Raw genomic sequence first — 11,569 nt, forward strand, 5'->3', positions numbered from 1 at the left:
AATTTGGTAAATGAGTGGGTGATCATAGTGTTTGATGAGTAGATGATCATAGTGCTTGAGTTGGTAAAGGAGTGGATGATCATAGTGCTTGAGTTTGGTAAAGAAGTGGATGATCATTTCAATGCTTAATTTATAACAGTTGTGATATTTTGGATTGAATTCAGAAAAAGCCAAGTTAAACCAAAAAAAAAAGAGAGGATATTTTCCTCGAATAATTCATCAAGAAACCGCCAAAATAATTGGTTTTGAGGCGATTGGTGACTTGATTATCCCAATAAATGATTATTGTACTATGTTTTTTCTTAGTTTTGTCATTAAACTAATCTCAAGAAGTACATTGTCATAGTACTTGTCAAAAAAACAAAGAAGTTATGTGATGAATATGTAGACTGCGTGTAAACAATATAATTCTTGTGGAAAATATAGCCTTTTAATAAAGAAAGAATTGACTAAGAAACATTTATTTATCATTCGGAAAACGCGTTATTTTATTTAAAACGTAGAATTAAAGGTAAGCATGAGCAAAACTTTGAATGTGATTGAAAACTTATAATTTGTAACTGCCCTATAACTAACCTTAATAATTTTATTAGTACAATAAATTAGTGGGCCTATAAATGGGTCTAGCGCTCTCGTCCTTGCCACTTGTCCGTATCATTCTCCCTGGCCCATTTTAATTGTCTCAGCCCAAAAACGTTAATTCGAGATCCATAACCCGACACCCGACCCGGGATTATGCGAGGTCCAATCGTTTCCAGCGGATAGCAAAGAGGCGGAGATAGATTAATCTTCGATGCTTTTGCTTCCCCCATCGGCAAATTAGGGTTTCGAGTCGCTCTTCCGAATCGGATTCAATCGGGTAATCTCCTCTCTCCTTCTGTATTTGCTCATACAGAAGAAAAATGATCTCTACGATAATTGTTCCTGGGGGAGGAAGAAGGATTTCGTTTTTAGTGTATCGAAGTCATCGTCTAATTTTCCCAGTTTCGATTACAGTAATCTTCAAAATCATGTGAAATTGTTCTTGTTCTGACTGTGATTCGCTTGAAAAATAGTTATCCTTTGTTGTTGATTCTGTGAGAGGAGGAGGAAGTAGTGTTAATCTATGTATATGTACTAATAAGCTTACAAATATTATGTGAGCATTGCTTCAAATGTATCTCTTGGTTTAACTGATTCAGGATGGAGAACACTGACATTGACATGGTAATCAGCATACCTGACACACCTGACAGACCTGTAAGACGTGAGACTAACAAAAGACAGCGTTCTCCAGAAGCACAGGCTAGATTCCAAAGAGGAGAGCACCGTCATTATTACCCCAACGGCAGAGCTAGAACAGTCTCTGAAGCTTCTGATACACAAGCTGAGCACGGACATGGACATCGCTCTCGTGCTTCTGGAAGCAATGCTTTGTTTAGGAGAAGCGCTGTTGAGAAGGATAAAGGGAAATCCATCTGCATTGATCCTTCCCCGGCTCGGGCTGAGAAAGATCCGGTTGTTAATGCTCTGTTTACAACTGAAGGTGTAGGAGAATCACGGGCAAGTAGTGATGGTTCTTCTCCTAATAAGGGTAAAGGGATAGTAGTAGAGTGTGGCTCTGTTTCTAGTGAGAGAAAACCTGTTAGAGGCACTAGAAGGCTGGTGAGAAACGGGTGCATATCTCCACATGCAATAGCAGCTAGAACTAGACAAGCTGCTGCTGATGATACCAATTCTAAGGATAGAGTTAGTCTTGAACAGGAGTTAGCTCTTGAAGCTGCGTCTTCGATTGACATTAGGGAGATTGTTTCTGATAATCATACTCGTGGAAAAGCTAGAGGAAAAAGACCAGAGATTCCCCCAAGCAGGTAATGTTCCTAACGTTATCTTTCATTAGATGTTTGAGTTGATTCAAAATGGATGTTTTGGTGCTAAAAGAGTTTGTATCTTTGCAAATAGGGTGGCTAGTAGAGAGGCCTCGGAGGGATGGTTTAGTACGCGCAGCAGGAGTTTAAATACCGACCATGAAGTGAATCGGAGGGATGAGAGTGACACACGTGGAGCTGGTAGTTTCGTTTCAGGACTTGATGTTCTGGAAACCGGTGCAGTTGACAGAGAACCTAGACCACAACGGCGACGGAAAAATGGAGTTACTCCTTCGAGGTATGAGCCACAGGCTTCTGTCATTGGATCTTCTGGGGAACCATCTAGCTCAAGGCCGCGCCATTATCAAAGACAAGGCAGACAAGTGTTGGAAATTGAAGATTCATCTCCTGAAGTAAGGGTCTCCCGAGCTCCTAGACGTGTTGAAAACGATGAATCTGATGACGTGAAAGCAAGACAGATCGAAGCTGATGCGCTGATGGCTCGTGAGCTGCAAGAACAGATGTACGCAGAATCGACAATTAGAAACGAGCAGGTACTTTTCGAACTCTTCTGTTTTTAGATATCATTTATATGTTCCATCCTTTTATAGAGGTTTATAATAGTCTTATCTGACCTTTATGCGTTGTAACAGATGGACGAAACCATAGCCAGGTTGATGGAACAAGAAGAGAATCCTCTCCGTTCTTCTTCTAGCCGTGCTTCTACTCGTAACACCAGAAGCTCTAATACCGTAAGTCACAAACTCTAAACGGTCCTGTATTAATACTTTCTTCACCTGGTGCTATCGATTTTCTGTGTTCAGACGCGAGGCCTATCATTGTTAAACATGGATTTATTCTTTCTTAAACTTGCATTTGAAAGGAGTCTGGGTTTTAGGAGCACCTTGAAGACCTTAATAGTTGCTTATGCTAATAATACATATAATTTGCAGATTGCAGCAGATCCAAGTGGGAGTAGTCGCGTGGAAGAACGACCGCAGCAACATTCTTCTAGGAGGCGAATGAATCCTCCACAGGCTCGTGCTGCTGTTAGAGCACCACGACGGGCTAGAGCTCCGCATTTAGGCCGTGCACATGCAGCACGACACGGAGCTATGCATTTCAATTTTCCAAGCGGCATGGACGTTGAGTTGGTAATCTTTTTGGTGAACTCTGTTTAAATTCCAATGTCGCGTGAAACTGAGATTTAATTCTTTACCCTCTTTAAAAAAAAAAATTGAAACAGAGAATGGACTTTCTGGAGAATCTGGAGAATGTTATTGGACACAGCTTCAACCACAGCAATCTTCTTCACATGGATCGTGACTTTACTGAGTATGGTATCTGTTTCTCATCATTTACCATATGTTCTTCAATAATTGAAACTTAAAATCTTTTTGACATATTTTGGATGCAGAGATGATTACGAGTTGCTCCTAGCTCTTGATGAAAACAACCATCAACATGGGGGTGCTTCTACTAGTCGCATTAACAACTTGCCAGAGTCCACAGTTCAGGTTAAGCCAACGTTCACTTGTAAAATCCATTCTATTTCATGTCGACATATTTGTTATTAAACCTTTTTCTCTTCGGTGTTGTACGTGTGATTTGCAGACCGATAATTTTCAAGAAACATGCGCTATTTGTCTGGAGACGCCGACGATTGGAGACACCATCCGTCATCTTCCTTGTTTCCACAAATTCCACAAAGATGTAAGGATCTCTCTACTGATTCAGATTCAAGATCAAAACCTTTTTTTTTTAGATCACAAACATCTTAAGAAATCAACCATTGTTTATGCAGTGCATTGATCCATGGCTTGGACGGAGTAAAGCATGCCCGGTTTGCAAATCCTCCGTCACTTAAACAAGGAGGATGTTTTCTAAAATTACCATCGTACCCTTTCGACCGGGTGATTTTGATTCTGGGATCATTCTCTCTGGAATCATGTTGCTGATAAAAGCAAACATTCATCGTTGAGTTTGAAACACACATTAAACTGGCAACTGGGGTTTTACTACCGTTTACACCCGAGAAAGTGATTAGTTTGTTGTGTTTTAATACTCTAGCTAAGAGCTGTTCTGTAGATTAAGCAGTTGATTATCGTACTATTGATTAAAGATTAATCCTGTTCAGACTTATACTCCGGCTCTTCTTCTTCCCAAACTTCATTACATTAAGCGGTAATGATTATTCAACTAAAAATCAAAAACACTTTAAAACCTGTGAACGCATGTTATTATTCAGCCAACTTACTCGAATTAGCAAAGATACAATCATTTGAAAGGGAAAATTAAAGAGAAACGACGTACATATCATTTATTCCATCATATTTAACGTTTAGTATATATATTAGTTAGAATATAAATGAAAACATATATATTTGCATGGGATTTAGCTCCTGCACATAACAAACCCTCAGTGACCTCCACTGGCGCCTCCGCCTAATCCTCCACCAGTTCCACCGCCGGCTCCTCCCAAGGCACCAGCACCACCGCCAGGTCCCACACCATCACCACTGCCGCCAACTCCTGCTCCAGTTCCTCCACCGGTACCACCGCCAGCTCCCACACCAACACCACTGCCGCCAACTCCAGCTCCTTTTCCTCCAACGTTACCACCACCAACTTCTCCAGCTCCAGCTCCAGCTCCTCCACCGGTACCACCACCAAATCCTTCTCCTCCCGCTTTACCTCCGCCAGCATTACCAAATCCACCGCCTATTTGTCCACTAAAGCCTCCAATTCCGCCTCCAATCCAACCGCTGCCACCTCCTGCTCCAAAGCCGCCTCCACCACTTATACCACCACCGCCTAAACCGCCGAAATCTTTCTTAAAGCCCTTCTTGTGGATGCCACCTTTGTGGAGCAATGGACGAGGGTGAGGAAACAAGGGCTTCTCATCACCAAACTCTATTTCTCCTCCCACAGTAAAATCTGTGACCAAAGCAAATACCATAACAAACACACACGCTTTACCAGAGATAAAACCCATACTTGTCGGAATTTACTTAAATTATTTGTAGTTATATAACTATTGAAAGAGAGAATGTGTGTTTAGGAGATTGCTTGTCGCAAGGGTAGTATATATAGAGATTAGAGAGGCTTAGAGGGAGAACGTGATTGCACTTATTATCAACTGTGCATAGTGTACGTAGCCCAAGTAAACCGGATCAATATTGGTTCAACCTGTAAAAAGCTTTTGTGTGGCAACAAATTAATGGTATTTCATCTGTCACTGGACAAGTTTTTTCTTTTTTACTTTTTGCACAAGTTATTTATTTCATGTTTTTGTCCCCCCAACTGCCCTATTGATCTCATCCAACACAAAGAGAACAATATGTTGTAAATGTAGTTGAAGAGTTGAGGACCTACGACACCAATTACTATATACAAGTCGAATTGTGTTCATCATATATTCAACGGTTTAAAAACCAATCAAATACCGGTTATTTAGAAAACCAAAAGTTGAGAGAAATATACCGCTTTTGTTTATTAGGTAAGTTTGTCTTACGAAATTAGCCGTTAATTACTTTCAAATTTACGAATTTCACATGGTGTTACTGGAAGTAAACTCTTTCTTTTCACTAAGAATGGAAAATCACCAGACAAGACGGTAACAAAGAAACATATTTGCGATTTAAAGACCGAAAGCAAATGGGCCGGGTAATAAACAAACCGAGCTTTGTATATATGTAAACTAAAAGATGGTTTAATCAAAAGAAAAGCCCTAACTAGTTTCTCTCCCAGTCCCAGTTATCGAGGCGCCATTTCCTCATCTGCTCTCTGACGCCGGTGGAGCTGCGGCTCGCCGGCGTCGGCCTTCTCAACCCCTGCGCTTGCTTCTCTCTCTCCTGTTACCTCTTTTCCACTCAAGTTCTCTGCTTTCGTCGTCTGTTCCGGTGGTCCTCTCGAAGTCGGAGACCACTGTTTTGGTTATGTTCACCGGGGATTTCCGGTGTGTGCTCTCGTTTGCCTCAACTGCTCACTGCTTCTTCTTTACCGGTCTGTGTCTGTTAAGGCTCAGATCTGTGAGAACAAGCTTCCCTCTAGACACTTCGACGTGTCTCTTGCTAGGAAACCTTCGCCGCCACCTCTCTTCCATCGCACCGCAAGTTCAACTCCCATCGACAACCTCCGTCGTCCTGAACACCAATTCTCGTGGGGCTCCACATATAATTCGGTCTTTAGATCCGGTTTTGTGTCGGTCTGTAAGTTTGTGTCCATCGCGAATCTATTTCACCTCCACCGCCGCCAGTCTCATGGACGACTCTCACGAGATCTCTCCACTCGGTGTGTTTTCTGCTCGAGCTACTTCGATTACTCCTTCGCCGTTCATCCCACCTTCACCAGAACCTCCGCCATGCCCCTTAACTGGCACATCGTCATTCTTACACCGTCGCTGCTCTCGAGTCATTGCAGTAATTCTTGTTCGATGACGCCCTAGTGTTCTTGCTCGTGTGATGGGCCCCTATCGATTTATTATAGGCTTGGCAAGCCCAACATTGTTCAAAGGCCCCCATCTCAATCTCAAGGCGGCAGTTTCCCAGCCCACTTCCATGTGGGGCGGATTGATCCTTTTGTTTAATCCGCTAAAAGATTTCAGTGGATTCACTGTGTTTTTTACCGAAACCTTGCATTCATTTCAATATTCCTCTTGTCTTAAGAGTATACTTTCCCCTCAGTTACCGGTGGATTCACCGGGTCCATCAAAACCATCACTATCTCTACTCCTCTTTATTGAGGAACGAGACGTATCACCATCCTCTATGAGGAGCAATTTCCCTTCCGATATTGTCTGGAGGAGTTTGTCTATTTCCATAGCCTTTTTGCTATCTTGTGGAGCGGTCTGTTCGGGACCTGAAGATGCAACGGATTTCGTTTCGACGATATTCCGAGGTGCGGATTGGATGTCAACGTCACACTACAAAGTGACTATTTCTCAAGCTTCTGGCTCTGTCATGAATCTTGCTTCGACGCATTTGAGTTTTGCTTTGAATTCGCTGTCCCACTATTTTAGAGGTCTCTCTATATCTATTGTTTATGCTTTATTGCTTTTTGTTTGTCGAGTTTGTTTAAACTCTTATCTTAATTGTAGACTGGATGTTTGAGAATTAATGAAAATTTTGTGTTACAAAAAACAAAAAAAAAAAAAATCAAAAGAAAATACTTTTAGATTAACAATTTGGAACGAAGTTTATTAGCTACATACAAGAGAACAAGAGATGGCTGATGTTGGTAGTTGGATAATGTTGAAGTAATTTCATGTTAGATGTGAAATCTCCAGCGATCAACCTCTTCCTCACCAGTACCAGCATCGCACAACACATCCCCAGTAAGCTTTCCTGCAACGATACAAGATAATTTGAGTTCTTGCATTCAAGCCAAACATTAGTGAAGCTTGCGCATATATTGATTTGATATCAGATATGTGTCAATGGGAGACTTACCAGAGGACCTTCGGGGTCGCTTAAGAGTGCATCCCATATGTGAAGAGAGTCAAAGAAGCTAAACTCTTGTGTAAGGAGGAGAGTGATCCACCTAAATGCATAGAACTGTGGGTTTACCTGTAACCCATATTAAAAAAAAACTATACAATGTCAGTTATCCCAGAAGTTATAATTCATTTATATTATCCTCTACATGAGAGAACAAGAAGTATAGAAGTAGGACTGTAATAGCAGATGGTTGTCAGAACAGATATCTTACTTTGGTGGGTGATCTCTAAATGACGCCAAAGTTCCTCATCATGCTTCCTAACAAGTTGTGAGAGCCTTGTTATTGCAGACCGGATTCCAAACACACTATTGTCTAGTTGTTGACAGTAGAAGTCTCTAAATCCACTCAACAGTTCAACAAAGCAGAAGAATGCATCAGCTTCAGCGTGGGACTGCACAATATTCATAGAGTTAACATGATATCTTGAAGATTATGAGAATCCAGACTTGCACTGTTATCACGAAATTGTATACACTATCACGTCAAAGTAGTTAAAAATGTAGCAAAAATAAAATAAAGAAGAGTCAGCATCTTCATCAGTGTCGCTACGGAATATATAATAGATAGGTGCCAAAATTTCGTTCATCCCTTGAACATATCTGATGCCTTGATTTAACTTGGCAAACACAAGCAATATATTCTTCATAGATTCCTAGACATATAAATGGAAACATCAGTGAACTTGATAAATTTGCTAGATTACCTGGTTAGAACGCGCAAACGATGATTCAGCAGAGAAAAGACATTTTTTTGCTGAAAACCAAACTATTGACAAACCTTTGGAAATTCATCAACGTCAGGATCATTCTCATGCTCCACCATCCAATTAACTGCAGCCTCGAGACTCGCATTACCTGAAGAGGTGAAGACCAATTTGTGTTACAGAAAGTAACAACACTCATTCAATAAGCTTAATACCTATTAAGATCAGCCTTAAGTTTTAAAGCCTTTTACACTTTCAGATAATTCTTAGGGAGATATTAAAAAACGTGAAGTAAGCTTATAATAGGAGCCCACAACCAATAGTGAAAACGCTAGAACTTTACCAGAGTAGTGGAGTGCTCGGGTAGCACGAGCTTTAGGGAAGCCCATCGCTTCAACTTCTGACTTAGTAGTAGTAATCATTCTTCAACTTTAAAGCAAGCACATACCTTAAATGTGATCTCGAGTACCCTCATTTTCCGAATCCATAAAACCAAGACTTGTCGTAACCTCTCAACTTCTGTCCGATTCATTAAATTTATACTCACTGACATTGATGCAGCCATAAGTGCAATCGATTTACAAAGCCCTATGTTGTTAACAAATTCTTCATGCACAATGTTTTTTTCCTCCTGATCAATACAATGTCAAACTCAAAATCAGACACCTTAATAATTCATTTTCTATATATTCAAGTTCATTATTCGAAACAAGACATTTACCTTGGATATGTTGTAGCTGATGTGAGGTGTACAATTTTTTCTTACTAAATTGCAGTGTGGGGGAGCAGAGGAAAAAATCATCATTCCCAAAAGAGGTATTTAGGATGACGAGGATATTTAGACTTAGTTGATGACACTTGAAGGCCACCAATGTTATCCATAAACAACAAATGCAAAAGCTTCAATTTGTTGTTCTCAATCTTCAAAGGACCTCCAATATCGTGGGTGCATGTGATGTACAGTACAAGCACCTCGAGAGAAGGACAAGATGAGATTAGCGTATTAAAGACTTCAACCTTGGTAGCGTTGATTGAATAAAGTTTGACGGTCCTAAGATTAGAGCAGTTTCTAAAGGGACGTGAGCTTCTAAAAGTGTATGACCTTAGTGAGAGTGACATGAGGCTTGGATGTGAGAATGAGTTTGACGGAAACTCGAAGACTTTTCCAGTTCGATCCCAACAATCAAAATGGCGGATGAGTGTGAGAACTTTGGTGTGTTTCACGCTAGTAAGTGAGTGAATCCAAGTATTGAGAATTCCTTTTAGACCTTGGGATGAAGAATAATTGATCACACAGTTCTCTATATGTCCCTGATGATTGTTTATAACCTTTGAGAAAGCACCAAAGAGTAAGTGAGAGAATGCCAAAAAAAAAAAAAAAAACTAACTGATGATAAAAGGCAACCTACCTTAGTAATCAATGTGTCATCTGGATTGGACCCATCATGCAGCTCTGTGGAATTAATAGTCTTTGGCTTGTCGAATACAAGATGAGACACTTGTTTCCACACATGCTCCCATCGTTTTGACACAACACTCGTCCCTACGGCTTCTTTAGTACAAAGTCTCGATAATATCATCAGCAATACATCATTCGGGAGTTTGCTGATCCAATCAACACTTTTCACCTGCTCATATTATACCATTAGACAAAACAAATTGGTTATGAGAGTTACATGTATGGCAATCAACTCGTAATCACTTTTAATGTTTGTTGTTTCAATTTAATCGTCTTACCCTATCTATTCTATTAAAACGGAAGCAGTTTTGAAAAACCTACTTATACAAGGTTACTGCACCCTTTCATAAGTGCTATACCAATATCAACACTATTAACAAAACAAATTATATCAGACACTGTGGACAATATAGAAGGTTTCATATTATGTTATTAGATTATATATTTGGGACTGCAATACTAAATTAAAAAAATATGCTAAATAAATCTTAAGTCTTATCAACTCAACAGATAAAAATATTATAAAATGCACACCAAATATAATGAGAGAGAGTAAAGTTTAATATATGGGTATTCGGGCCGAGTTGGATCGATTCCTTTTATGTCCTAGACATTTAAACCAACTAGATATTTGAAAGTTTCAGTTCAGATTCGGGTTGGTTCCGGATCGGTTCAGATTCGTAATTCAAATAACTATAATTTTTGGTTACATGACGGGTCTGCCGATTTGAATATTTAAAACCCGAAAAGATTTGAAATACCCAAAAACACAAAAATACCTGAAATATGAATTTTTTTGAAAACTCAAACAAAACTCTTAAAAGTTCAAATAGTTTATATAACCCAAAACTTTACCCAAAATATGAACTAAAAAACAGAAAATATCCAAAATTTTACTTGAATACCTGAAATATATAAGTAAATTTTGATAGCATCACCTTTTAACTTAAAATATCCATAATACCAATCTTAAATATCCAGATATGCCTAATATACACAAAACAATTGGGTACTTTGTTTAGCCGATCGAGTCTCAGATAAAACTCGGACCTAACCGAGACCCGCGGGTTCAAAAGTATACCCAATAAGTACTTTGTTTTAGAAATTGACCAAACTGAATGTATATTTTTGGATCAGTTTTGGTTCAAATTTTTGGGTTCGGATAAAATACATATGCCTAATAGAAATTTACATAAAAATATACATAGATAATCTCAAATAAGCTAATTAAATCTAAATAAATATCATTCTTTGATATAATATGAATCTGTAACGTAATAATGTAAAAAAATCTCAAAATGATAATTCATATCAAATTGTGTTTTTTCTTTATAATCCAAAAACCCGTGTTTCAGAGCGCGGGTCAAAATCTAGTATATTATTATTTTCCAATCAAAATCAAAGAAATAAAAAGGAACTCCCTCAAATTCGTCTGCTGTGAATATTAACTCTCCCAGTAGTTACCTGATTCAAATATAAAACACCTTCGAGATTCTCTGAGGGATAAGATCAACAGAAGGATGTCAAAAGATGATTACTTGTTTCCTATAGATTGAATGTATTACTTTATTACTTAGAGGAATTTACAATATATAGAGTTATACAAACGTGTAGAGGAAGCTAGAAGTTAATGGAGAATATACAACTTTACAAATATGTGTCTATGTGATCTCCTTTCCTTATCATACCCCCTCAAGCTGGAGGGACTTGTGTGACTCCAAGCTTGATTCTTGTCAGCTGGAAGTGTTGTCGTGGCAGAGGTTTGGTGAGAGCATCAGCAAGTTGATCCTGAGTAGTGACATGAGAGACTCGTAGAACACCAGCTTGTATTTGAGTCCGGACAAAGTGATAATCTAAGGCGATGTGTTTCATTCGAGAATGAAAAAACGGGTTGGCACAGAGATATGTGGCTCCAATATTGTCACAATACACAACTGGGACTGCAGGTGGTTTGTACCCAAGCTCTGTTAGTAGTGAAGTGATCCAGTTCATCTCTGAGGTGATGTTAGCTACAGCTCGATACTCAGCTTCTGTGGACGAGCGGGCGACACCATTTTGCTT

General features: G+C 39.4%; 3 protein-coding genes across 4 annotated transcripts; 1 reads left to right on the forward strand and 2 right to left on the reverse strand.

Moving 5' to 3' along the window:
• Nucleotides 1-736: 736 nt before the first annotated feature.
• LOC106295390 (E3 ubiquitin-protein ligase RLIM) lies at nucleotides 737-3,989 on the forward strand. Of its 2 annotated transcripts, none has more exons than XR_001261000.1 (9): nucleotides 737-859; nucleotides 1,182-1,850; nucleotides 1,942-2,401; nucleotides 2,501-2,599; nucleotides 2,801-3,001; nucleotides 3,094-3,187; nucleotides 3,265-3,364; nucleotides 3,462-3,560; nucleotides 3,652-3,989. XR_001261000.1 is itself a non-coding variant. In XM_013731277.1 (9 exons), the coding sequence occupies exons 2-9, from the start codon at nucleotides 1,183-1,185 to the stop codon at nucleotides 3,712-3,714; spliced, it is 1,779 nt and encodes a 592-aa protein (XP_013586731.1). In that variant the 5' UTR covers nucleotides 737-859; nucleotide 1,182; the 3' UTR covers nucleotides 3,715-3,989. The 2 variants fall into 2 exon arrangements, 1 of the variants encoding a protein (XP_013586731.1); XM_013731277.1 differs by having other exon boundaries at nucleotides 3,094-3,182.
• A 78-nt stretch (nucleotides 3,990-4,067) lies between these two features.
• LOC106295391 (glycine-rich cell wall structural protein) lies at nucleotides 4,068-4,525 on the reverse strand (the record flags this gene model as incomplete). The annotated part of the gene is given in 1 exon segment (XM_013731279.1): nucleotides 4,068-4,525. A coding segment is annotated over 1 exon segment (259 nt), but the record flags the coding sequence as incomplete, so codon positions are not given.
• A 4,244-nt stretch (nucleotides 4,526-8,769) lies between these two features.
• On the reverse strand, nucleotides 8,770-9,680 carry LOC106295838 (F-box protein At1g80960-like). The gene is made up of 2 exons (XM_013731831.1): nucleotides 9,459-9,680; nucleotides 8,770-9,378 (listed from the first exon to the last, which is right to left on the reverse strand). The coding sequence occupies exons 1-2, from the start codon at nucleotides 9,627-9,629 to the stop codon at nucleotides 8,851-8,853; spliced, it is 699 nt and encodes a 232-aa protein (XP_013587285.1). The 5' UTR covers nucleotides 9,630-9,680; the 3' UTR covers nucleotides 8,770-8,850.
• Between the last annotated feature and the right edge of the window lie 1,889 nt (nucleotides 9,681-11,569).

The sequence above is a fragment of the Brassica oleracea genome, chromosome C5, assembly GCF_000695525.1.
Source record: "Brassica oleracea var. oleracea cultivar TO1000 chromosome C5, BOL, whole genome shotgun sequence".
NCBI classification, from domain to species: domain Eukaryota; kingdom Viridiplantae; phylum Streptophyta; class Magnoliopsida; order Brassicales; family Brassicaceae; genus Brassica; species Brassica oleracea.